Source organism: Agelaius tricolor, unplaced genomic scaffold (assembly GCF_023055355.1).
Source record: "Agelaius tricolor isolate 1412-34295 unplaced genomic scaffold, bAgeTri1.0.p SCAF_61, whole genome shotgun sequence".
Lineage (NCBI taxonomy): Eukaryota > Metazoa > Chordata > Aves > Passeriformes > Icteridae > Agelaius > Agelaius tricolor.
This window is the reverse complement of record NW_027269321.1, coordinates 1,111,669-1,137,426: the sequence shown is the minus strand read 5'-3', so window position 1 is coordinate 1,137,426 and position 25,758 is coordinate 1,111,669. Positions and strand designations below refer to the sequence as shown.

Sequence of the window (25,758 nt, the reverse complement as noted above, 5' to 3'; positions counted from 1 at the left end):
AGAGTAGGGAGATGCTGTACAAACTTACAGGTCAGGTAGATAGACTGGCAAGAGTCACCCGGGAAGGATTTAAAGAATTAAACATACAATTACAAGCCACCACAAAAATGACTTTACAAAATCGATTAGCCTTAGATTTGTTACTCCTGAAAGAGCATGGAGTATGTGGATTTTTAAAGGGACGGGTTGGTCATTGCTGCGTTCACATCCCAAATGTAACTGCAGATGTAGAATATGACATCAATCAGTTGAAACAAAGAGAGCATGAAGCACAAGAAGAGCAAAAGGATTTGACTACGAGCTGGCTAGGCAAAATCTTTAAAGGGCTAGGGTGGAATGTGAGTTCATGGATTAAAGCTATCATTGAGAGTGTGATAATCTTACTAATTGTATTCTTAGCAATTTGGTTAGTTCACAGCATCTTAAAGGGAGAGATACAGAAGAAAACATCCTGGAACCAGAAGATAATAAAGGCACTGACACGAGATCCACGCCCACCATCTTCTGGTTCTCCAGTGCGTGACAGCATCCACGACAACGTTTACATCAACCATGGACTTGAAGAACATCAAGAATAAATTGAGAAATAAAGGACTATATCAAGTGAAAACATTTACACCTATAGTGAAGTGAAAATGCTTTCAAAGGGGGAAGAATGATAGTGGGGCCCTGGAAAAATGTCAAAAATAGACTCTGAAAATGTTAGGCTTTGTGCTTGCCAGATCATGTGAAATTGCACCTGCGTAAGCAGAACATGATAAATGATACAATTGTTAGATGTGATGATTGTTTAGTAATTAAATATAATTACTGTATAATCATAAGAAGAATCATGAGAAACTATGTTAGAAGTTTGAGGGGGGCCACAAGGAGCCCATGCTTGGCTGAAATCTATGTATACAATAGAACAATTGAAGTTTAATCATTAACATGAAAGTTATATAAGGATAGAATATAAAAACATGTTCATCCCAAACCCATGTCGGAGTCAGATTTGGGTTGGTACCCCTGACACCCAGAGCTCTTCAATAAAAGCACCTGCATATAATCATTCTGGTGATTATGTGTTTCTGAACGCTAATATACCCAGTAAAGTGTTAAACCCTTCCCAGTTGCTGTGCATGAGGGTCTGTGAATATGCACCAGGCTGATGTAAGGGGAAAGGTATTTCAGGGGATCCCTGAAGGTAACAGGGTGCTCCTGGCTGAGTGCCAAGATGCACCCAGTTTACATCTTCCAAGAACTGTTTAGCATGGCTCTGCCCTGGATCTGCCTCTTTAGAGCATGCAGATTCCTTGGCTGTGGTTTTAGTCCATTCTCTTTATCACCTCCAGGTTTTGGGCCTTGGTGCACTCTGCCTTCAGACGGGGAGTGCTGATAGTTGGCAGATCTGTACAGGTGTCCTCATCCTGGGTGCATTGGATGTTACCCCATCCAAGCAGGCAGTTTAACACAAGCAGCTATTTCACCGAGCTTAATTAACAACAAAAATAAAAGCTATATAACAAAATATATATATAATTTGCATATATATTTAAATATATATATATATAAAAATATATATATATTAAAAAAATATATATAATTTACTTTAAAAAACAGTCCCAGCCTGATCCATATGGTCCCAGAAACCCGGGATCCCAGTCCATACAGTCCCAGTCCATATTTGATCCCACTCCAGGCTATCCTGGTCTGGAGGGTTCTGATCCACACGATCCCCATCCATGTGACCCCAGTCCAGGTGATCCCAGCCCATCTTTGATCCCAGCCCATATGTGATCCCAGCCCATATTTGATCCCAGCCCATATTTGATCCCAGTCTGTGGGGTCCTGCACACATTCCCAGGGTCTGGAATTCCAGTTCCCAGCCAGGAAAAAATGTTCCTGCCCTTGAACTTCCTTCCTATCCCCTCAACAAATTGCAATAAAATTATAAACAAAGAAATAATAATTGAAATTAAATAAATTATAATAAAAATGAAATATAAAAATCTCAACTCTTCTTTACAATGATTCAACTCCAACAATGATTCAACTCCAACCAACAATAACTATTACTATAATATTACCAATGCATATAAATAAACAAATTATATATCAAGAAATACCTTTTGAAAATTTTAACTCGATGACTAATGTACTTTAGATAAAAATATCTAAAGAAACTACCATGCAATCTAACACATCTTAGTTAAACAATTCATATTACAAATATACTAAACACAAAACCAGACACCAGTACAATTTCTCAGACATTTCAACCAAACAATTAAACTTTAATAACATCCTTAAGTACTCTTGAAAAATTAAAATTATTTTTAAAAAAATTAATTGTGTGCAGGTGGTTTTATTTTGATATTGGTTTTTGGATTGTTTGGGTTAGATGATTTAAAAAATGGGAATTTTATAGGAATTGAATCAGCTGAGAAGGTGGCACTCTGCAAACAGAAATGACTGAAAATGAACGGGACAGAAATCAGTAACTCTGAAAGTTTTATTTGCTATCAAATACATCCCACACACCCAGCCCCACACAATCCCCATCCCACTGCTCCAAATTGGGATCCCACTTCTCCCAATCTCCTTCCAACTCCATCTCAACTTGACAGCTGTGGAATGGAGTGAGTTTGGCCTGGGATTGAGTTTTTTGAGGAAGGAACAAGCAATCTGAGGTGGAATTGAGCCCTTTGGGGTTAAAATTCAGTTATTTTCAGTAGAATATGAGTGGTTTTGAGGTGACTGTTCCATCCCCCCAGACTTTTGGAGCAGAGAGAGATGGAGAAGAGAAAAAAATTCAGGCCAAACCAAAGGAGAAGCAGCCAGGTGTGTTCCCAACATGGATCACAGGGAATGTGAGTGACCAGGGCTGTGCCCAAAGTGCCTCCTCCAGTGGGGGATGGAGCTGCAGCAGCGCACGAAGCTCTTCCCGCACTCGGGGCACTCGCAGGGCTTCCCTTACCGGTGCCTCCGTTGGTGTTGGGTCAAGGTAGAGTTCCTGGAGAAGCTCTTCCCACACTGGGGACACTCGTAGGGCCTCTCCCCTGTGTGGATGCGCCGGTGGGTGACGAGGGTGGAGTTGTGCTTGAATCCCTTCCCACAGTCGGGGCAGCGGAATGGCCTCTCATCTGTGTGAATCCGATAGTGCATGAGGACATTGAAGCTGGTCTGAAACCTCTTCCTGCATTTATCACACTCGTAGGGCCTCTCCCCAGTGTGGATGCGCCGGTGCTTGACGAGGGTGGAGCTGTACTTGAATCCCTTCCCACAGTCGGGGCATTGGAAGGGCCTCTCCTCTGTGTGACTCTGATAGTGCTGGAGGAGACTGGAGCTGGTCTGAAACCTCTTCCCACACTTGGAGCACTCATAGGGCCTCTCCCCAGTGTGGGTCCTCTGGTGCTTGATCAGGTTGGAGCTCCAGCTGAAGCTCTTCCCACACTCCCCACACTCGTAGGGCCGTTCCCCAGTGTGGGTCCTCTGGTGCACGATCAGGTCGGAGTTCCACCTGAAGCTCTTCCCACACTCCACGCACGTGTGGGGCTTCTCCCCATCATGGAGCTGCTCATGGAGCACCAGCTCCGAGCTCTGGCTCCATCTCCGGCCGCCTTCCCGGCCCAGGCTGGCTCTTTCCCCCTCACATCCCCGCCATCTGCGTTTGCAGCCCCTCCTCGTGCGGCATCTCCGGGCCTTTTCCTCCCCGTTGGCTTCCTGCGCCGTGGAGCCGCTCAAAACGGCCTCTGCCACCAGGTTCTGCCGCGGGCATTTGTCCTCCCTGCTCTCCATGCTCAGCTCCTGCTCTGGGCGAGGAAGGACAAGGACAGCATGGGATTTGCCTCCGTGCCACAGGCAAGGGCAACGAGATCCCCCCAGGGCTGTGCTGCAGCCGGGGGCCGTGCTGGGCTGGGAGATGGAGCAGCACAGAGGGGAAAGGGGCACTGACTTCCTCCTCACCTGCCTCAGTGTCCCGGAGCATCTTCCTCTTCCTCGCAGCCTCTCAGGGTTGGCAATGGGAAATCCTGGTTTGGGGAAAACAAGGGATGAGCACGTTTGTAGGAGCGTCGGGGGTAGCGCGGTCGGGATGGACGGAGACGAGAGATCTCTGCAGCCAGGTCGTGGAACTTGCGGTTTATTGCAAAGGGCCTGGGTGCAGGGCCCTGCTTGGAGCTGCCAGCCACAGCTTGGAGCAGGCCTGAGAGAAGAGAGGGAGGGAGAGGATGAGAGGGTGAGAGAGTAAGAGGGTAAGAGTGTAAGAGAGTAAGGTTCCTGTTACAATACAATAATTCTTCTTCTGTGTTAAATATTCTATTTTTCACTAACCAGTCCAGTACAAGATACAAATCCAATAGCAATTACATACAGCCTATAAAAATCATTACATCACCATACTGTAATAAGTAGCAATATATTTGTTCATTAATTAAATCAATAGTTAAATAATTATACAATATAAAAGCAATAACTAAATAGCTAAAACTGCTTGATTCTTAAATGTGCAGCCACATATGGTTGCTTGGCTTGCAGGAATCGTATAGTGGTTTGGGAATTCCTTGGTAAAGATATACACGATAAGGAAAAGTTCACCCAGAGGTCACAGAGGAAGGCCACAACAACAATTCCTAAACGCGCAAGAATTGCTTAGGCTTGCAGGAATCGTATAGTGTTCTGAAAATTCCACTGTATAGGTATGCCTTATAAGGAAAAGTTCAGTCAGCGGTTAAAGAGGAAGACTTGGAGCCTTCATCCCACGACCACCAGAAGGCAGAAAAAGACCCCCTAGCAACTGAATGAGCAAGCGCAAAAGACAGACCACATCATCCCCGAACCCGGGAGAAGAAGGCAATAAAAGGCGAACTTTGGGGATAGGAACGGCGCGAGCCTAGAGGAGCGGAGACTCCCGGCCGCCCAGCGCTGAACTTTGCTTGTTCTCGCTTGCAAAATTATAAAAAAAAAGTATGATCCTTAAATCCAGTGAACTCATTTATCACCATACTGTGTTACATTTTAAACCCCAAAAACTCCTCTTTGGAGCCCTTCTGCTGAGCTAGTAGGGTCTGCTCTGACCCTTGGACCTGTCTGCAAGCAGAGGGAATTGTTTCATCAGAAGAGGATTACCTTCAGTCGGGCCACACCATTGTTTTCCATTTGTTCAGTATCTAAGATATCTAAAAGCTTGCTTTCATTCCAATCTTGCTTAGAGTTCCTATACTCTCAAAAGCTTTTGAGAATATAGAAACTATAAGCAAGACTGGAATGAAAGGCCAGACAATAATATTTATAAGGCTTTCCTGTTTTATCTACCCCAACACACGTTGAGTTTGAAGATCTCTCTGCCCAGGTACATCTCTAGTCCGGCCATGTGGGCTCCAGAAAAACCTCCCAAACACCAAGATTCAGCCCTGAAAAAGCCTCCCAGGGGTTGCCCGTCCCTGGTCCCTCCCCTCTGGTGTTCAGGGGTTCCCCCCTGTCCCAGCTGCTGGGGTCACACTTGGATTGGGGGTCCCCCTTCTCCTCGGTGGCCCCCCTGCCCAGGCTGCTGGCAGTGCCAGCAATGCCAAAAGCTCCCCCCTCTTGGCTCTCCCCATTTCGGGATGCCGGGGCTCTTTGGGCTCCCAGGCTCCGTTCTCCCCTCATTCTCTGCTCTGCGCTGCCCCTGCCCCTCTCCAGGCTCTTGAGGCTCCCGCCAATGGCGGCGCTCCCCCCTCTCTGGCCTCCCCACTTTGGCCTCCTGGGGGACACAGGGCTCTGCTCCTCCAGGCTGCCTCTGCCGGCAGCCGCCACCGCCACCCCCCGATGTCCCCCCGAGGGGCCTTTTCCGCTCAGCCTTGGACTTCTTCATTCTCCAAACATCCCCCCACAAACCCACCCCAGGGACCCCCCGGGATATCCGGGCCGGGCTCCCCCTCCCCGCTCACCGGAGCCATGGGGGGGGCGATGATCCCACAGGTGGGGGCTGCGAATTCAGGCAGGGATCGAGACCGCGTGGCTCCCGCAGCTCAGCCTTGATCCGCCCTGGTCCCTCCTCTTCCTCTTCCTCCCGCTCCTCCTCTGTCCTATCTCCACCTCCCTCTCCTCCTTTCCCCTAACCCCGCCTCCTTCACTGCTCTTTCTCCTCCCGCTCCTCCTCTTCCATCCCCCCTCCTCCTCCTCCTCTGTCTTATCCCCACCTCCTGCTCCTCTTCCATCCCGCCCCTTCCATTCCTTCTCCTCCTCCTCCCCCCTTACCCCGCCTCCTCCTCCCCCTCCATCCCTGCCCTTCCCTCCCTCCTCCTCCTCCCCCAGCAGCAGCCACACCCTCGGTGCCCCGTTCCCGCAGCCCTCGCAGCCCGCGGCAGCAGCGGCCATGGAGCCGGGCCAGGTCGGCATGGGCAGCGCGGGGCTCTCGGCTGCTCCCAGCCGCTGCGGGCGGGGGCAACCCGGCCCGGGCCAAAGGAGAGGCAAACTGGGCAAACTGGGGGCAGATCACAAAGCTAAGGATGCAGCAGAAAATGGAGCTGAAAGAGTTAGTTTAATATTAACTCCAAACGAGGAAAAACTGGAAATTCCAAAGTTTAGGGAAGCCGAGAAAAAAGAATTAAACAAGATAGGAAATGAACAAGATAAATCAGGGTAATAGAAACTTCTACATGGAAGACAATTACTTAATAAAATGTGCTTACTAGGAAAAGATTAGAAGACGTGCATCAGAAACCCCACTGGCGTACTCAAGCTTTGTGTGATCATTTTTTAAGGAATTTTGGGTGCACTGGGATTTTTGGTGTAGCAAAGCAAGTAACTGAAAGATGCTTAATTTGCCAAAGGATAAATAAAAAGGTGATGAGAAAAACAACATTAGGAGGTCATGAGTTAGCTCGTCGACCATTTCAAAATATCCAAGCAGAAGTTGAGATTTGTTAGGTTCTGGATTTATTTGGAAAAAAAACCCATTTAATCTAGAAGAAAGAGAAGATGCCATATGTTAGACAGGAGATTTTAGGAGAATAAAAATCTTTGAAGTATCAGAAACAGCCGAGGAAAAAACCAAGAAAATAAAAAGGGGAAATGAAAGGGAGGGGAACAAGAGGAAAAGTCAGAAAGAGAGTGGGATCCTCTGCAGCTCTTGCCCCCTGCGTTGGTGGCCGAGGCGCCTGTCCCGGGTCCCGGCTCGCTGCCCGCCTCAGCTCCGCCTGCCCCGGTTTCCATCCCAGGTGCGGGCTCACTGCCCAGGGCAGCTCCACCTGCCCCGGCGCTGGCGGTGAATTTGTGTGCCCTGGCCCCACTGCCCGGCCCGCGGCCGCTCTGCCGGCCATGCTGGGCAAGATGGGGTTGCTCTGTCCTGCCGCGTGGGCCGAGGTCACCGCGCCGACCGCACCGAGGGCGGGTCCCAGCCATCCCATCCCCGGCTGCCCTGCCCGTGCCAGCTGCGCTGGGCAGCGCCGCTGCTGCTGCCGGGGTCTCCCACCTGCCTTTTCTCTGCCGGGAGCTGCCGGATCAGCCGCCAGAAGCCATGTGGGGGCTGCCCACGCTCCGGCTCGGCCTCCACGGGAAGATCCCCCTCTGGCCATTCCGGCAGCACACCCTGCCCACACTCCGACCGAGCCTCGGCGGGATATCCTCCCCTGACCCCTCCTGCTCTGAGTTACGTCCCCTTGGTAACCACAGCTCCTGCTGTTCAGGGAAAATCCCTCTCTCTACAGGAAGCACCTTATCGAAACACGAGGAGCTCAGTTAAAAGGCAGCCCTCTCCAAATTCTTTCCCAAAACACAGGAGAAAGGCTACAGAAGGTAAAAAAGTGAAAGAGTTAGATGAAGGGATTGCTCTATTGCCGTGAAGAGAGGTTCCCATGGCAGGGATGCGCTGCCCCGCCCCGCGGGAGCCACCGGCGCCCCTGCCGGCCGTGCCCGGAACTGCACCCAGGGGGAAAGCGCCGCGGCCGAAAGGCCGGGACCGGCTCCGGGCTCTGTTTGTTGTCACTGCCGGAGCTGTTGATACACACTACTATTATTATATTATACACACTAGTAAAGAACCGTTATTCCTAATCCCATATCTTTGCCTGAGAGCCCCTTGATTTCACTATCCTAAAAATTAAGAGGGAGGGGGTTTGCATTCTCCATCCGAAGAGAGGCTTTTTCTGCCTTCCCAAGCAGACACCTGTCTTGTAAAGCAAGACAAGCACCCACAGGCACTGAGGGGGGCTGCAGGAGGGGCAGAAGAAGGCCCTGCAGCACTTGGGCACAAAGGCCCAGCAGGTGAATGCAAGAAGGGAGCAGCAAAAGGCCAAGCTGAAGGCAAAGGCCAGGGCAGAGCTCCTACAGCCCCTGAGGGATCAGCCCCAGGGCCCAAGGGGGCCCCAGCACCCAGGGCACGGCTCGGCCACAAGCACCCGGCAGAGGCATTGCCCTCCTCGGCAGGGCACAGCCCACCCAAACAGCCCCTGGCAAGGAATCAGGGCTCCGGCTGCAGGGCACAAGGACACTGCAAGCAGAGACAGCAGCACCCTCAGGACCAGCAAGTCCAGCCCGTGATGGACATGGATTGGCAGGGCTGTCACAGCTCCCATCACACCAGGGACCCTCCACACTGGAGCCCTTGAGAACATTCAGGTGGGTCTGCATTGAGAGGAGGCATTTCCTGATGGACACAGGGGCCTCTCAATCTGCTCTGAATCTTAGACCTAAAGGGGAAAATAGTAAAGGAATATTTTAATTTTTAAGGGAATGAGTGGGAAAGATGAGCAGGTATGATTTGTTCAACCACTATTAGAAGCTGTGGGGGATAGGTTTGAAATAAATGAATTTCTTTTTCTTCCTCCTGTGATTGTAATTAACTAGGAAGGAGTTTGAGAGCTGGATTTTAATACTGTAAAAAGGGATACAGAGGCTAGTTCTGTTGTACCTCTGTGTCAAAAGTCTGACAAGGCCTATGCTGAAGTGAACCCAGAAGTGTGGGCAGCCCCAGGGAAATACAGAAAATTAGATATGGAGCCTCTACAAATTAAAGCAACCAGGACAAGCACTACCCTGTTCCAAGAGAGGGAAGGAAGGGCTCACAGCCTGGTATTGAGTCCCTGTTAAAGGCAGGGCTTTTGGAGCCAAGGGTGTCTCCCTACAACACTCCTATCTTGCCAGTCAACAAACTGGATGGATGGACCCAAGGGGGAAACACAGAATTTTCAAGTGTTAAAATTAAGATTAACTGAGGCGAGTGGCCTGGGCCTTCCAGACAGGGAAAAAGAATTTGAATTATAGGTGGACGTTAAACAGGGTCTTGCCAAAGGAATTCTTGTGCTAAAATGTTTAACCCAGTGGCCAGAGAGCAGCCTCATTGTCTGCAGAATTGTGCAGCCACAGCTTCCGTGGGAGCAGAGGCTGAAAACTGATGACAACAGGAGGATCTCCTAGAGTTCAAGTCTGGCATCAAGTTAAAGCTTTGACAACCAAAAGAGCCTCTCAATGGATGAGCAGGGCTCGGTGATTACAGTATGAAACTTGTTCAGTGGCACAGGAGGATTCAGAACTGAGGACAGGGCAAGGGTTTAACCCAGCCTCCTGTTTGAACAGCCTGGAGAGGGGCTGGCAAGGAACCCAGGACTGCACTCAAGGGACAGAGCTCCCGAGCCAGGCTGGGAGAGATTGATGGGACATTCCCTGGCCTGAGGGAGACAATGTGTTTGTGGATGGCTCTGCAAGGGCAGCAGGAGGGAAAAGAGCTACAAGACAGGCTGTTATTAAGGAAGGGGAATCAGACCAAGCGCAGGTCACCGCCCCATGCTCAGCCCAACCCGCGGAGCTGTGGGTGCTTGTAAGAGCCTGGCACTGAAATGCCCTGAGCAGGAAGGCTTCAAAATCTTCTGGTGACACCATGGCACCTAACAGGGGGGCAAAAGCAATTCTGACTGCTTCAGCAATCACTGGATCACTTATTAACCTCTTGCTAAAAGAAATAATTCAAAGATAATGGATTGTGGAAGCAATAGATTCAGATGGGGAACTCATTTTACAGGAAAGACCCTTCAGGGGGTTATGGCAGCTTTAGGAATACAATGGGACCTCCATAACCCCTGGCAAGCCCAGAGCTCGGGCTGGGTAGAAAGAATGAATGGGGAAATAAAGAAACACCTTTGGAAGCCGGAGATGGAAACCAAGATGCCATGGGTACAGCTTTTGCCATTGGCCTTGGCAAGGAAAAGAGCCAGACCCAAGGCAGATATTCAATTATCTCCCTTGGAATTCATGTCTGGAATTCCTTACCTGGGCAATTCTCCACCTAGTGCAGGGTGGAAATAAGGGATGTAAATGTAAGGCAGGCTGTAGCCAGGATCCTGTCTCCTGTGGAATCTCTCCCCCAGGAAGCTGGGCTGGCACAGAGCCTGCCCTGGGACTTTGCTGTTGCCAACACCCAGCCAGGCCATCGGCTCCTGCCTAAGGAGTGCAAAGCAGCACCACTGGTGGCCAAGGGGCCCACGCCAAGTGTCCCTGAGGCCAGAAACAGCCGCCAGCACAGCTGAGCACGGGGGGACCCCTCAGCCTGGCCCCAGGGGCTCTGAAGCCCCGGAGATTTGCACTTCCCGCCTGCAGCAGGACCATGGGAGCCGCCCTGAGCCTGCCCTGAAGGCAACGCAGCAGCAGCCAGGGCTCCACAGCGGGCCAAGCCCCTGGGCCTGCCCACAGATCCTCTGCTCAAACCCTCGGGAATCCTGGCCACCCTCCCCTGGCACCTCCAGCCACTGCGGCCAAGCCTCGCTGCCGCTGCTGCAGCTCCAGCGCTGGCTGGGCCTGCACTGCCACAGCTGCTGGGGAGCACCGCGGCACAATTCCACCCTGGGGCTCACTCACACCCACACTCTGGGCTGCCTGCGACTGCACTGCTGCAAAATGTACCCATCCTGCTTCTTTTAAATCTTCTTTCTCTGCTCAGAAAGGTTTCTCTACTCAAAGGTTTGCCTTTGGGAAAGAAATTTTAAAGGTTTTATTTAAGGGGTTCCCAGTCTGTTCGGATGTTAAACTCATCTCCACCACTCAATGGAGACGAGTTTAACATCCGAACAGACTGGGAATAGCCCAAAAGACACCCACAGAGATAACGACCAGCAACAAAACATCAACGCCCCGCAGCAAACAGCAACCAACAGCTACCCCAGACACTGCCCCCCGCACAGCTGGAGACACCTGGTCTGGAAAAGGCTGAGAAGGAAATCCAGGAGTGTGGGCAGAATTCACATCAGAGGGGAAGAAATCCGAGTCTAAAAGGAAACCAAACACTAAAAACTTACACGACTTGGAAGCAATGAACATTAAAGCAGTGGATTTAGATTGGTTCAGACTACGTAAAGTTTAGGAAAAATCGAGTAAAACTGACATGTCATGGAATGATTTTTTCTGCACAGCCGGGCTATTTGTGGATGAAAGTATTTCTGTTGCCCATCCTGGCCAGAACCAAGCAATGCCTTGACTCTCTCACACGAAAGAGATTCTTGGAGAGTTTTTGTTTTCCCTACAGTTTCAGTGATAAGATTACAACATGAGAAACATTTTTTATAATAATCCTACTTTATATTGTCAGGTAGGTTTGGGACAGAAGGGTGAGAATCAATTTTTGGTCTGGGTTTTTCCATGTTCGCCTTTATGTTGCATTTTGCAAAACTGAAGAGCTTTAACCGTGATACTTTTAACTCTTAAATAGTTAATACTTTTTTTAAAAAAAGCAGATTCCGGGGGGCCACATGTGACTCACCAGATGGCTGCCCTGGAAGAGAAGCTTTGGTTCTAGTCAGCCAGGAGAGGAGCTTTAGGAATGCAAATGAACCCTGCTGGGCAAAGCCTGGCCAATGTACCTGGGTCTCTTGCCTGGGGCAGGAATTGGGCTGGTTCCCCCTGCCCCTCACCCCGAGCTCTGCCTGCTTGCACTGATGGAATTTGCACAGCTCAAGGCAGAGCCCGGGGTGAGGATATCTGACCCTGCAACAGAAACGGGTGAAGCTGCACAGGGAAACAGCAAATGGAGAATGTTGGGAAAACTTCACTATAAATAAATGGGGGGGAATCATCCCTCTGCCCACTCCAACGTGTGCTGTCACTGTCTATGTTATATAGGGTGGATTAGAGCACTGAGATGTTCTTGCTACCACAAGTTCCGGGAAATCAGTTGGGAATCCAAGTATTTGATGATTTAATTAGAGACAAATGGTCAATTGATGCAGCCCTGGCTGGAGAGAGCGGCCAAAAATGGGGAGAAGATGAACGGCCAGCAGAACAAATCCTACAACACCATGGACCAGCCCCTGGGAACCCAAACCAATTCATATCAGGAGCCACAGAACCCATTTCTCATTTCAATGGCACCATTAGATTACAAGCTGTCCTCGGAATAACCAACCAGACAGCTCCAGCTCCTGACCTTCCTGCTGAGCAATCCACTGAAATGAGGAACACAACATTTCACCATGGGATGGGATCAGATCATCTGTTAGCAGAGAAAAGAGGAGTTTGTGGAAAATCAAATGACTCCAACTGGTCTTGGCAAATAGATGACAAAGCCAAAGTGGTGAAACAGATAACAAAGGAAACAAAAAAGCAGCTCATGTACCAGTCCAAACGTGGAAAGGATGGGAATGGGACATGGTTTTGTGGTTCCCTGGCAGACCATGGGTTAAACGAATGCTGCTTCTGCTCTGATGTGCTACAGTACCTCTCACCTTTCTACCATGCTCCACACCTTGAGAGTGCAGCTCATTCAGCAGCTGAGCGAGGGGCCAGGGACTTGTAGATAAGGAAGTAAGGGGCGAAACCACCAGCTTCAATAAATGTTATTAATTAACATGGACTGCTGCTCGCAGAAAGTCCCGCTAAATTCCTGAAGGTCGAGAACAAAAAAGACTTAACAGAGCCGTGAATATCGGCTGTTCTACAAAAGTGGGGGTGCACATTAACGAGGACGTGCAGTTGGCAGATCGGGAGGTCTGAACCTTCCAAGTACCTCGGCCAGTGGGCAAAGGGAGAGGGAGATGAGCCGGGAAAATGAGGATAAAAAGGAGGCTGCGAACTACAACAATGGCAGCGAGCGCACGGCAAATGCGCCACGGCCTCTCCCTCTGCTCAGCAATAAAGTCACTTGTACAGGACTCCTCTGTCTCCTCGGGGCACAGAAACCTCCGGCCACGTGAATTTCCCCGCACAGCCGCGGGCACGGGGCAGCCGCCCCTGTGCCAGCCACAGGAACCGGGCCGAGCCAGCGCTGCTCCGGCAGCGGCTCCTGCCGAGGCAGCGGCCGCAAGGAGACCGCGGGCAGCCGCTCCCGCAGCGCCCTCACGGCAGCGGCACCACGGGCCGGACACGGCACAAGGAACCCGCCTGAGCCCCCTGCCGCCCCCGAGGCCCGCAGCGAGCCCCGAGCCCCCGCACAACCCAGCGCGGCTCCCACCTGCGCTGCGGCCGCCTCCCAGCTCCGCCGCCGCCTCACCGGTGGCTCCCGGTCACTCCCAGTATGGTCCAAATCACTCCCGGTAGGATCCCAGTTGCCCCCGACACGGTCCCAGCGGCTCCCAGTCATGCCCTGTATGGTTCCTTTCACTCTCAGTCCCTCTCGGTAAGAGCCCAGTGTGGCCCCAGGCACTTCCAGGATGAGCCCGGTCACACCTTACCCGATGCCATTTGCCCCCGCTGTGGTCCCAGTTGCTGCCCGTATAAGTCCAGTCACCTCCAGTTTGATCCCAGTTACTCCCAGACACTCCCAGTACTATGCCAGTCACTCCAAGTGTCACCCCATCAGTCCCAGTATGATCCCAGTATGACCCCAGCATGGGGCAGCTGCTCCCAGTATGATCCCAGTTGCTCCCTGCATTATTCCAGTTTCTCTTCTTCACCCCTACTACAGATCTGATCACTCCCAGTATGATTCCAGTCAGTCCCAGGATGATCCAAACCATTCCCAGTCCCTCCCAGTCCGATCTCAATTGTCCCCTGCATGTTCCCAGTAGCCCTCAGTGTGGTCCCAGTATATCCCAGTATGATCTCTGCTGCCTCAGTTCTGCTCCCAGTGGGTTCTTTTCCCAGTCTGTCCCAGTCCATTCCAGTCTGTCCCAGTCTCTCTCCAGCAGCTGCTGCCCACCCCCCCGTCCCAACCCCATTCCCGGGCACTGGGACCCCCCCCCTGCACCCCCTTATCGTGCACCAACACCCCCCTGCACCCCCTTTCCCGGGTATCCTCCTCTCCCAGCCCCTGGATCCCCCATTTCCGTGAGCCCAGGGAGCCCCGGGCCCCCATTCCCGGCCAGCCCGGGGCACCTCAGCCCCAGCCTCCCTTTGCTGGGAAACCCGGCCTGGGCACGGGGCTCTGCGGCCGCTCTGGGATTTATGATCCCCCAAAGGAAAGGGAGAGAACAGCAGAGAGAGAGAGAGAGAGAGAGAAGGAGATTGGGAATCAGGGATCGGGTCCCAGCGCCCAGCCCTGCTCCGCCGGGGGTGGGACCCGCACCCGCAGCAAAAATTGGCTCCGCTGCTCCCGCTGCTTGCCCGGCTTTGGGCCGAGCCCAGCGGGGTCCGGGCAGAGTTTGAGCGCAGGGCCGGGAGTTCAGCACAGCCCGGCCCGGGGGTCCCGCAGGGCGCGGCCCTGGAGGGTCCCAGACGGATCCCCGAGGGATCCAGAGGGGTGCCAGGAGGGGATCCAGGTGAATTCCCTGGAATTCGCCCTTTCCCCCTCCCCCCCGCGCTCCCTCGGGCACTTTGGCTTTCGCGTCTCTGCAGCCGCGATCGGGGACGGCTGCGATGGCCCCAGCGCTGGGGCTGGGGGTGCTCCGGGGGCTCCTGGGGCTCCTGGGGGACCCGGGGGCCGCGACCAAAGGTGAGTGGGACCCCCCGAAACCGGGACCCCCCTGATCCGCAATTCCCGGGCACCGGGACCCCCTTGATCTTCCATTCCCGGGCAGGGGAACCCTCCTGAACCCCCATTTTGGGTCATGTCACCGCCCCTCACTCAACTTCCCCAGCACCGGGACCCCCCTGTACCCCCTCATCTGGCACCGAGATCCCCTGAACCCCCATTTCTGTTCACCGGGACCCCCCTGAACCGCAATTCCTGGGCCCCGGGAACTCCCTAAACCTCCATTCCCGGGTACCGGGACTCCCCTGAACCCCCATTTTCGGTCCTGTGACCCCCTCAGCACCCTTTTTCAGCACCGGGACCCCCCTGAACCCCCATTCCTGAGCACGCGGACCCCCTTGAGCGCCCATTTCTGGGCACAGGGACCCCCCTGTACCCCCTTGCCCAGCATTGGCACCGCCCTGTACCCCCTCATGTGGCCCCAGGACCCCCCTGAATCCCCATTTCTGGTCACCAACGCCCCCGGAACCGCGATTCCCGGCCACCGGGACCCCCTTGAATCCCAAATTCCTGGAAGGAAACTCCCCCCGAACCCGCATTCCCCGGCACGGGAACCCCCTGAACCCCAATTTTTGGGCACTGGGACCCCCCTGCCCCCCCTAATCCGGGCCTAGGATCCCCCCGCACCCCCGTCAGTGCTCTGGGACGCCCTGCACGCCCATTCCCGGCCACCTCGTCCTTCCCAGACCCCAGACCCGCCCTTTTCCTCGGCTTTTGGACCCCCAGATCTCCCAAATTTCAGTGTCCCCCCAGTTCTTCATTCCCGGCGCTTCCTGGAAGGGGTTCCAGGGGATCCCAGAGGGTCCCCTGGGGTTCCAGGGGGTCAAGAGACCCCCCTTGAACGTTCATTTCGGGGCACTGGGACCCCCCCTGAACCCCCTTCCTCAGCCCCGATAACCCCTGCACCCCCTTATCTGCAGCCTGGAACCCCCTGAGCCCCCATTCCCGGGCAGGGAAACCGCTCTGAACCCCAATTTCTGGGCACCGGGATCCACTACATCCCCTTATCCGGCACCAGGACCCCCTGAACCTCAATTTTCAGGCACCAGGACCCCTTGAACCCCGGAACCCGGGAATGGAACCCCCCGGAACCCCATTCCTGGGCACCGGGACCCCAGTGCATCCCGTTATCTGGCCCTGGGACCCCTTGCACCCCTTTTCCCAGCACCAGATCCCAGCCAGGCCATTATCTGGCACCGGCACCCCTGAACCCCCATTCCTGGGCACCGGGACCCCACTGCATCCCCTTATACAGCACCAGGACCCCCTGAACCCCCATTCCACTGCACCAGGACCGCCGTGCACCCCCATATCTGAGACTGGAACCCTCCCAAACCCTCCGTTCTCAGGCACAGGGACCCCCCCCCTGCACCCCCTTATCCAGCACGGGGACCCTCCTGCACCCCCTCATGCAGCACCAATGCCCCCCCGCACCCCCTTTCCCGGCCCTCCCCCTCTCAGACACCCCAGCCCCCACTTTTCCTTGACCCCAGCACCCCCTGGACCCCCACTCCTGCCTTCCACAGCCCCCACCCACCACCTTCCTCAACACCGGGGCCCGTGCACCCCCTTTCCTGGGCACAGGGACCCCCTGGACACCCCATTGTTATAAAATTGACTCAAAACGAGTAATTTCCAATCAAAGAATTTATTAATTATTGAAGCAGTTATACTACGTAAGCAAAGGCTCAGCGCTGGGCGACAGGGGAGTCTCCGCTCCACCTACTGCCGCCCCAACAAGTTTCTGATTCAGTCCTTTTATCCTCTCCATCCTTCAGGAGTCCATGTTATCTCGGAGTTCTCTGCACCTGCGCTGGTTGTTGCTAGGGGGTCATCCTTCTGTCTCCTGGTGGTCGGTGATAAAGGCTGCGGAGTCTTCCTCAGCTGCGTCTTCTTCACCCTATGTCCTTATTTGGTGACTTCTCTGTGGAAAATTACCAAAATCTTATGATTAACGCAATATGTGCCCTATCAAGCTTAAGCAAGCAAATGTCCTGCCTTGCAAACTGTGCCCTATCAAGCTTAAGCAAGCAAATATCCTGCCTTGCAGACTGTTTATCTGCCCCTGCCCCTTCCCCAGCTTTTCCCTGGTCGTTATCTCTGTGAGTTATCTGCTTGTACCATTTGTCAGCGGGAAAGGTTTCCCTGCTGGGTGTTAATCTGCCCCTGCCCTTTCCCCAGCCTTTCCCTGGTCGTTATTTCTGTGAGTTATCTGTTTGTACCATTTGCTGGGTGGGACTATGTGTGGGCTCCTGCAACCCCTTCCCTGGTATCCTTGTGGCTCATATCTCATGAAGTAGTACAGAAATAGTCAGCAGACAACTCTTGTAACACACTGGTCTCTTTTTCATGATGAACAAAATGTAGTCCCTCATCTCAATTTCCCCCCCATTTATTTATAGTAAAGTTTTCCCAACATTCTCCATTTGCTGTTTCCCTTTGCAGCTTCACCCTGCTTTTTTTAAAAAAAGTATTAACTATTTAAGAGTTAAAAGTATCACGGTTAAAGCTCTTCAATTTTGCAAAATGCAACATAAAGGTGAACATGGAAAAACCCAGACCAAAAATTGATTCTCACCCTTCTGTCCCAAACCTACCTGACAATATAAAGTAGGATTATTATAAAAAATGTTTCTCATGTTGTAATCTTATCACTGAAACTGTAGGGAAAACAAAAACTCTCCAAGAATCTCTTTAGTGTGAGAGAGTCAAGGCATTACTTGGTTCTGGCCAGGATGTGCAACAGAAATACTTTCATCCACACATAGCCCGGCTGTGCAGAAAAAATCATTCCATGACATGTCAGTTTTACTCGATTTTTCCTAAACTTTACCTAGTCTGAACCAATCTAAATCCACTGCTTTAATATTCATTGCTTCCAAGTCGTGTAAGTTTTTAGTGTTTGGTTTCCTATTAGACTCGGATTTCTTCCCCTCTGCTGTGAATTCCGCCCACACTCCTGGATTTCCTTCTCAGCCTTTTCCAGACCAGGTGTCTCCAGCTGTGCGGGGGCAGTGTCTGGGGTAGCTGTTGGTTGCTGTTTGCTGCGGGGCGTTGATGTTTTGTTGCTGGTCGTTATCTCTGTGGGTGTCTTTTGGGCTATTCCCAGTCTGTTCGGATGTTAAACTCATCTCCATTGAGTGGTGGAGATGAGTTTAACATCCGAACAGACTGGGAACCCCTTAAATAAAACCTTTAAAATTTCTTTCCCAAAGGCAAACCTTTGAGTAGAGAAACCTTTCTGAGCAGAGAAATAAGATTTAAAAGAAGCAGAATGGGTACATTTTGCAGCAGTGCAGTCGCAGGCAGCCCAGAGTGTGGGTGTGAGTGAGCCCCAGGGTGGAATTGTGCCGCGGTGCTCCCCAGCAGCTGTGGCAGTGCAGGCCCAGCCAGCGCTGGAGCTGCAGCAGCGGCAGCGAGGCTTGGCCGCAGTGGCTGGAGGTGCCAGGGGAGGGTGGCCAGGATTCCCGAGGGTTTGAGCAGAGGATCTGTGGGCAGGCCCAGGGGCTTGGCCCGCTGTGGAGCCCTGGCTGCTGCTGCGTTGCCTTCAGGGCAGGCTCAGGGCGGCTCCCATGGTCCTGCTGCAGGCGGGAAGTGCAAATCTCCGGGGCTTCAGAGCCCCTGAGGCCAGGCTGAGGGGTCCCCCCGTGCTCAGCTGTGCTGGCGGCTGTTTCTGGCCTCAGGGACACTTGGTGTGGGCCCCTTGGCCACCAGTGGTGCTGCTTTGCACTCCTTAGGCAGGAGCCGATGGCCTGGCTGGGTGTTGGCAACAGCAAAGTCCCAGGGCAGGCTCTGTGCCAGCCCAGCTTCCTGGGGGAGAGATTCCACAGGAGACAGGATCCTGGCTACAGCCTGCCTTACATTTACATCCCTTATTTCCACCCTGCACTAGGTGGAGAATTGCCCAGGTAAGGAATTCCAGACATGAATTCCAAGGGAGATAATTGAATATCTGCCTTGGGTCTGGCTCTTTTTCTTGCCAAGGCCAATGGCAAAAGCTGTACCCATGGCATCTTGGTTTCCATCTCCGGCTTCCAAAGGTGTTTCTTTATTTCCCCATTCATTCTTTCTACCCAACCCGAGCTCTGGGCTTGCCAGGGGTTATGGAGGTCCCATTGTATTCCTAAAGCTGCCATAACCCCCTGAAGGGTCTTTCCTGTAAAATGAGTTCCCCATCTGAATCTATTGCTTCCACAATCCATTATCTTTGAATTATTTGTTTTAGCAATAGGTTAATAACTGATCCAGTGCTTGCTGAAGCAGTCAGAATTGCTTTTGCCCCCCTGTTAGGTGCCATGGTGTCAGCAGAAGATTTTGAAGCCTTCCTGCTCAGGGCATTTCAGTGCCAGGCTCTTACAAGCACCCACAGCTCCTTGGGTTGAGCTGAGCATGGGCCGGTGACCTGCGCTTTGTCTGATTCCCCGTCCTTAATAACAGCCTGTCTTGTAGCTCTTTTCCCTTCTGCTGCCCTTGCAGAGCCATCCACAAACACATTGTCTCCCTCAGGCCAGGGAATGTCCCATCAATCTCTCCCAGCCTGGCTCGGGAGCTCTGTCCCTTGAGTGCAGTCCTGGGTTCCTTGCCAGCCCCTCTCCAGGCTGTTCAAACAGGAGGCTGGGTTAAACCCTTGCCCTGTCCTCAGTTCTGAATCCTCCTGTGCCATTGAACAAGTTTCATACTGTAATCACCGAGCCCTGCTCATCCATTGAGAGGCTCTTTTGGTTGTCAAAGCTTTAACTTGATGCCAGACTTGAACTCTAGGAGATCCTCCTGTTGTCATCAGTTTTCAGGCTCTGCTCCCAGGGAAGCTGTGGCTGCACAATTCTGCAGACAATGAGGCTGCTCTCTGGCCACTGGGTTAAACATTTTAGCACAAGAATTCCTTTGGCAAGACCCTGTTTAACGTCCACCCATAATTCAAATTCTTTTTCCCTGTCTGGAAGGCCCAGGCCACTCGCCTCAGTTAATCTTAATTTTAACACTTGAAAATTCTGTGTTTCCTCCTCCTGTCCATCCATCCAGTCTGTTGACTGGCAAGATAGGAGTGTTGTAGGGAGACATCCTTGGCTCCAAAAGCCCTGCCTTTAACAGGGACTCAATACCAGGCTGTGAGCCCTTCCTTCCCTCTCTTGGAATAGGGTAGTGCTTGTCCTGGTTGCTTTAATTTGTAGAGGCTCCATATCTAATTTTCTGTATTTCCCTGGGGCTGCCCACACTTCTGGGTTCACTTCAGCATAGGCCTTGTCAGACTTTTGACACAGAGGTACAACAGAACTAGCCTCTGTATCCCTTTTTACAGTATTAAAATCCAGCTCTCAACCTCCTTCCTAGTTAATTTCAATCACAGGAGGAAGAAAAAGAAATTCATTTATTTCAAACCTATCCCCCACAGCTTCTAATAGTGGTTGAACAAATCATACCTGCTCATCTTTCCCTCTCATTCCCTTAAAAATTAAAATATTCCTTTACTATTTTCCCCTTTAGGTCTAAGATTCAGAGCAGATTGAGAGGCCCCTGTGTCCATCAGGAAATGCCTCCTCTCAATGCAGACCCACCTGAATGTTCTCAAGGGCTCCAGTGTGGAGGGTCCCTGGTGTGATGGGAGCTGTGACAGCCCTGCCAATCCATGTCCATCACGGGCTGGACTTGCTGGTCCTGAGGGTGCTGCTGTCTCTGCTTGCAGTGTCCTTGTGCCCTGCAGCCGGAGCCCTGATTCCTTGCCAGGGGCTGTTTGGGTGGGCTGTGCCCTGCCGAGGAGGGCAATGCCTCTGCCGGGTGCTTGTGGCCGAGCCGTGCCCTGGGTGCTGGGGCCCCCTTGGGCCCTGGGGCTGATCCCTCAGGGGCTGTAGGAGCTCTGCCCTGGCCTTTGCCTTCAGCTTGGCCTTTTGCTGCTCCCTTCTTGCATTCACCTGCTGGGCCTTTGTGCCCAAGTGCTGCAGGGCCTTCTTCTGCCCCTCCTGCAGCCCCCCTCAGTGCCTGTGGGTGCTTGTCTTGCTTTACAAGACAGGTGTCTGCTTGGGAAGGCAGAAAAAGCCTCTCTTCGGATGGAGAATGCAAACCCCCTCCCTCTTAATTTTTAGGATAGTGAAATCAAGGGGCTCTCAGGCAAAGATATGGGATTAGGAATAACGGTTCTTTACTAGTGTGTATAATATAATAATAGTAGTGTGTATCAACAGCTCCGGCAGTGACAACAAACAGAGCCCGGAGCCGGTCCCGGCCTTTCGGCCGCGGCGCTTTCCCCCTGGGTGCAGTTCCGGGCACGGCCGGCAGGGGCGCCGGTGGCTCCCGCGGGGCGGGGCAGCGCATCCCTGCCATGGGAACCTCTCTTCACGGCAATAGAGCAATCCCTTCATCTAACTCTTTCACTTTTTTACCTTCTGTAGCCTTTCTCCTGTGTTTTGGGAAAGAATTTGGAGAGGGCTGCCTTTTAACTGAGCTCCTCGTGTTTCGATAAGGTGCTTCCTGTAGAGAGAGGGATTTTCCCTGAACAGCAGGAGCTGTGGTTACCAAGGGGACGTAACTCAGAGCAGGAGGGGTCAGGGGAGGATATCCCGCCGAGGCTCGGTCGGAGTGTGGGCAGGGTGTGCTGCCGGAATGGCCAGAGGGGGATCTTCCCGTGGAGGCCGAGCCGGAGCGTGGGCAGCCCCCACATGGCTTCTGGCGGCTGATCCGGCAGCTCCCGGCAGAGAAAAGGCAGGTGGGAGACCCCGGCAGCAGCAGCGGCGCTGCCCAGCGCAGCTGGCACGGGCAGGGCAGCCGGGGATGGGATGGCTGGGACCCGCCCTCGGTGCGGTCGGCGCGGTGACCTCGGCCCACGCGGCAGGACAGAGCAACCCCATCTTGCCCAGCATGGCCGGCAGAGCGGCCGCGGGCCGGGCAGTGGGGCCAGGGCACACAAATTCACCGCCAGCGCCGGGGCAGGTGGAGCTGCCCTGGGCAGTGAGCCCGCACCTGGGATGGAAACCGGGGCAGGCGGAGCTGAGGCGGGCAGCGAGCCGGGACCCGGGACAGGCGCCTCGGCCGCCAACGGAGGGGGCAAGAGCTGCAGAGGATCCCACTCTCTTTCTGACTTTTCCTCTTGTTCCCCTCCCTTTCATTTCCCCTTTTTATTTTCTTGGTTTTTTCCTCGGGTGTTTCTGATACTTCAAAGATTTTTATTCTCCTAAAATCTCCTGTCTAACATATGGCATCTTCTCTTTCTTCTAGATTAAATGGTTTTTTTTCCAAATAAATCCAGAACCTAACAAATCCAAACTTCTGCTTGGATATTTTGAAATGGTCGACGAGCTAACTCATGACCTCCTAATGCTGTTTTTCTCATCACCTTTTTATTTATCCTTTGGCAAATTAAGCATCTTTCAGTGACTTGCTTTGCTACACCAAAAATCCCAGTGCACCCAAAATTCCTTAAAAAATGATCACACAAAGCTTGAGTACGCCAGTGGGGTTTCTGATGCACGTCTTCTAATCTTTTCCTAGTAAGCACATTTTATTAAGTAATTGTCTTCCATGTAGAAGTTTCTATTTCCCTGATTTATCTTGCTCATTTCCTATCTTGTTTAATTCTTTTTTCTCGGCTTCCCTAAACTTTGGAATTTTCAGTTTTTCCTCGTTTGGAGTTAATATTAAAGAAACTCTTTCAGCTCCATTTTCTGCTGCATCCTTAGCTTTGTGATCTGCCCCCAGTTTGCCCAGTTTGCCTCTCCTTTGGCCCGGGCCGGGTTCCCCCCGCCCGCAGCGGCTGGGAGCAGCCGAGAGCCCCGCGCTGCCCATGCCGACCTGGCCCGGCTCCATCGCCGCTCCTGCCGCGGGCTGCGAGGGCTGCGGGAACGGGGCACCGAGGGTGTGGCTGCTGCTGGGGGAGGAGGAGGAGGGAGGGAAGGGCAGGGATGGAGGGGGAGGAGGAGGCGGGGTAAGGGGGGAGGAGGAGGAGAAGGAATGGAAGGGGCGGGATGGAAGAGGAGCAGGAGGCGGGGATAAGACAGGGGAGGAGGAGGAGGGGGGATGGAAGAGGAGGAGCGGGAGGAGAAAGAGCAGTGAAGGAGGTGGGGTTAGAGGGCAGGAGGAGAGGGAGGAGGAGATAGGACAGAGGAGGAGCGGGAGGAAGAGGAAGAGGAGGGACAAAGGCGGATCAAGGCTGAGCTGAGGGAGCCACGCGGTCTCGAGCCCTGCCTGAATTCGCAGCCCCCACCTGTGGGATCATCGCCCCCCCCATGGCTCCGGTGAGCTGGGAGGGGGAGCCCGGCCCGGATATCCCGGGGGGTCCCTGGGTTGTGTTTTTGGGGGGATGTTTGGAGAATGAAGAAGTCCAAGGTGAGCGGAAAAGGCCCCTCGGGGGGACATCGGGGCGTGGCGGTGGCGGCTGCCGGCAGAGGCAGCCTGGAGGAGCAGAGCCCTGTGTGCCCCAGGAGGCCAAAGTGGGGAGGCCAGAGAGGGGGGAGCGCCGCCATTGGCGGGAGCCTCAAGAGCCTGGAGAGGGGCAGGGGGGACTCCTTGGAGCCGCTGCAGCCCAGAGCAGAGAATGAGGGGAGAAGGGAGCCCGGGAGCCCAAAGAGCCCCGGCATCCCGAAATGGGGAGGGCCAAGAGGGGGCAGTGCATCCCCAGAGACGGCCTGGGGGGATCTCGTTGCCCTTGCCTGTGGCACGGAGGCAAATCCCATGCTGTCCTTGTCCTTCCTCGCCCAGGGCAGGAGCTGAGCATGGAGAGCAGGGAGGACAAATGCCCGCGGCAGAACCTGGTGGCAGAGGCCGTTTTGAGCAGCTCCACGGCGCAGGAAGCCAACGGGGAGGAAAAGGCCCGGAGATGCCGCACGAGGAGGGGCTGCAAACGCAGATGGCGGGGATGTGAGGGGGAAAGAGCCAGCCTGGGCCGGGAAGGCGGCCGGAGATGGAGGCAGAGCTCGGAGCTGGTGCTCCATGAGCAGCTCCATGATGGGGAGAAGCCCCACACGTGCGAGGAGTGTGGGAAGAGCTTCAGGTGGAACTCTGAGCTGATCAAGCACCAGAGGATCCACACTGGGGAACGGCCCTACGAGTGTGGGGAGTGTGGGAAGAGCTTCAGCCAGAGCTCCAACGTGATCGTGCACCAGAGGACCCACACTGGGGAGAGGCCCTACGAGTGTGGGCAGTGTGGGAAGAGCTTCAGCCAGCGCTGCAGCCTGATCAGCCACCAGAGGACCCACACTGGGGAGAGGCCCTATGAGTGCTCCAAGTGTGGGAAGAGGTTTCAGACCAGGTCCCATCTTCTCCTACACTATCAGAGTCACACAGAGGAGAGGCCCTTCCAATGCCCCGACTGTGGGAAGGGATTCAAGCGTAACTCCACCCTCGTGACCCATCGGCGCATCCACACTGGGGAGAGGCCCTACGAGTGTGATAAATGCAGGAAGAGGTTTCAGACCAGCTCCAATCACCTCCTGCACTATCGGATTCACACAGAGGAGAGGCCCTTCCAATGCCCCGACTGTGGGAAGGGATTCAAGCGCAACTCCGCCCTCGTCACCCACCGGCGCATCCACACAGGGGAGAGGCCCTACGAGTGTGATAAATGCAGGAAGAGGTTTCAGACCAGCTCCCATCTCCTCCGGCACTATCGGATTCACACAGAGGAGAGGCCCTTCCAATGCCCCGACTGCGGCAAGGGATTCAAGTACAACTCCCACCTCGTCCTTCACCAGCGCATCCACACCGGGGAGAGGCCCTACGAGTGTCCCCAGTGTGGGAAGAGCTTCTCCTGCAGCTCTCACTTGACCCGACACCAACGGAGGCACCGGTAAGGGAAGCCCTGCGAGTGCCCCAAGTGCAGGAAGAGCTTCGTGCGCTGCTGCAGCTCCATCCCCCACTGGAGGAGGCACTTTGGGCACAGCCCTGGTCACTCACATTCCCTGTGATCCATGTTGGGAACACACCTGGCTGCTTCTCCTTTGGTTTGGCCTGAATTTTTTTCTCTTCTCCATGTGTTTCCACTCCAAAAGCCAAGAGGGATGAATCTGTCACCTCAAAACCACTCAAATTCCACTGAAAATAACTGAATTTTAACCCAAAAAGGCTCAATCCTACCTCAAATTCCTTGTTCCCTCCTCAAAAAACCTCAATCCCATGCTAAACTCTCCATTCCACAGCCACCAGGGTGAGATGGGGTTAGAAGGGGACTGGGAGAAGTGGGATCCCAATTTGGAGCAATGGGATTGGGATTGTGTGGGGCTGGGTGTGTGGGTTGTATTTGATAGCAAATAAAACTTTCAGAGTTAGTGATTTCTGTCCTGTTCATTTTCAGTCAGTTCTGTTTGCAGAGTGCCACCTTCTCAGCTGATTCAATTCTTATAAAAGTCCCATTTTTTAAATCATCTAGCCTCTAACAATTAAAAAACCAATATCCAAATAAAACCACGCACCCCCAATAAACCTTTTAAAAATAATTTTAATTGTTTTGGAGTACTTAAGGATGTTATTAAAGTTTAATTGTATGGTTGAAATGTCTGAGAAATTGTAGTGGTGTTTGCTTTTGTGTTTAGTATATTTGTAATATGAATTGTTTTACTAAGGTGTGTTAGATTGCTTGGTAGTTTCTTTAGATATTTTTATCTAAAGTACATTAGTCATAGAGTTAAAATTTTCAAAAGGTATTTCTTGATATATAATTTGTTTATTTATATACATTAGTAATATTATAGTAATAGTTGTTGCTTTGGTTTGAATCACTGTTGGAGTATTGTAAAGAAGATTTGAGATTTTTATATTTTATTTTTATTATAATTTTTTAAAGTTCAATTATTATTTCTTTGTTTATAATTTTATTGCAATTTGTTGCGGGGATAGGAAGGAAGTTCAAGGGCAGGAACATTTTTTCCTGGCTGGGAACTGGAATTCCAGACCCTGGGAGTGTGTGCAGGACCCCACAG

General features: G+C 52.8%; 2 protein-coding genes across 2 annotated transcripts; one reads left to right on the top strand and one right to left on the bottom strand.

The window, feature by feature from the left end:
• Positions 1-2,476: 2,476 nt before the first annotated feature.
• Positions 2,477-6,000, bottom strand: LOC139605216 (zinc finger protein 211-like). The gene is made up of 2 exons (XM_071456561.1): positions 5,910-6,000; positions 2,477-4,186 (listed from the first exon to the last, which is right to left on the bottom strand). The coding sequence occupies exon 2, from the start codon at positions 3,778-3,780 to the stop codon at positions 2,956-2,958; it is 825 nt and encodes a 274-aa protein (XP_071312662.1). The 5' UTR covers positions 3,781-4,186; positions 5,910-6,000; the 3' UTR covers positions 2,477-2,955.
• Positions 6,001-22,961: 16,961 nt separating this feature from the next.
• Positions 22,962-25,107, top strand: LOC139605200 (zinc finger protein ZFP2-like). The gene is made up of 2 exons (XM_071456543.1): positions 22,962-23,079; positions 23,543-25,107. Exon 2 carries the CDS (start codon positions 23,557-23,559, stop codon positions 24,631-24,633), a length of 1,077 nt encoding a protein of 358 aa, XP_071312644.1. The 5' UTR covers positions 22,962-23,079; positions 23,543-23,556; the 3' UTR covers positions 24,634-25,107.
• Positions 25,108-25,758: the final 651 nt, after the last annotated feature.

Excerpts from the sequence above, each read along its gene's own strand:
- LOC139605216 (XM_071456561.1), bottom strand. The coding sequence starts at position 3,780 with ATGGAGAGCAGGGAGGACAAATGCCCGCGGCAGAACCTGGTGGCAGAG.
- LOC139605200 (XM_071456543.1), top strand. The coding sequence starts at position 23,557 with ATGGAGAGCAGGGAGGACAAATGCCCGCGGCAGAACCTGGTGGCAGAG.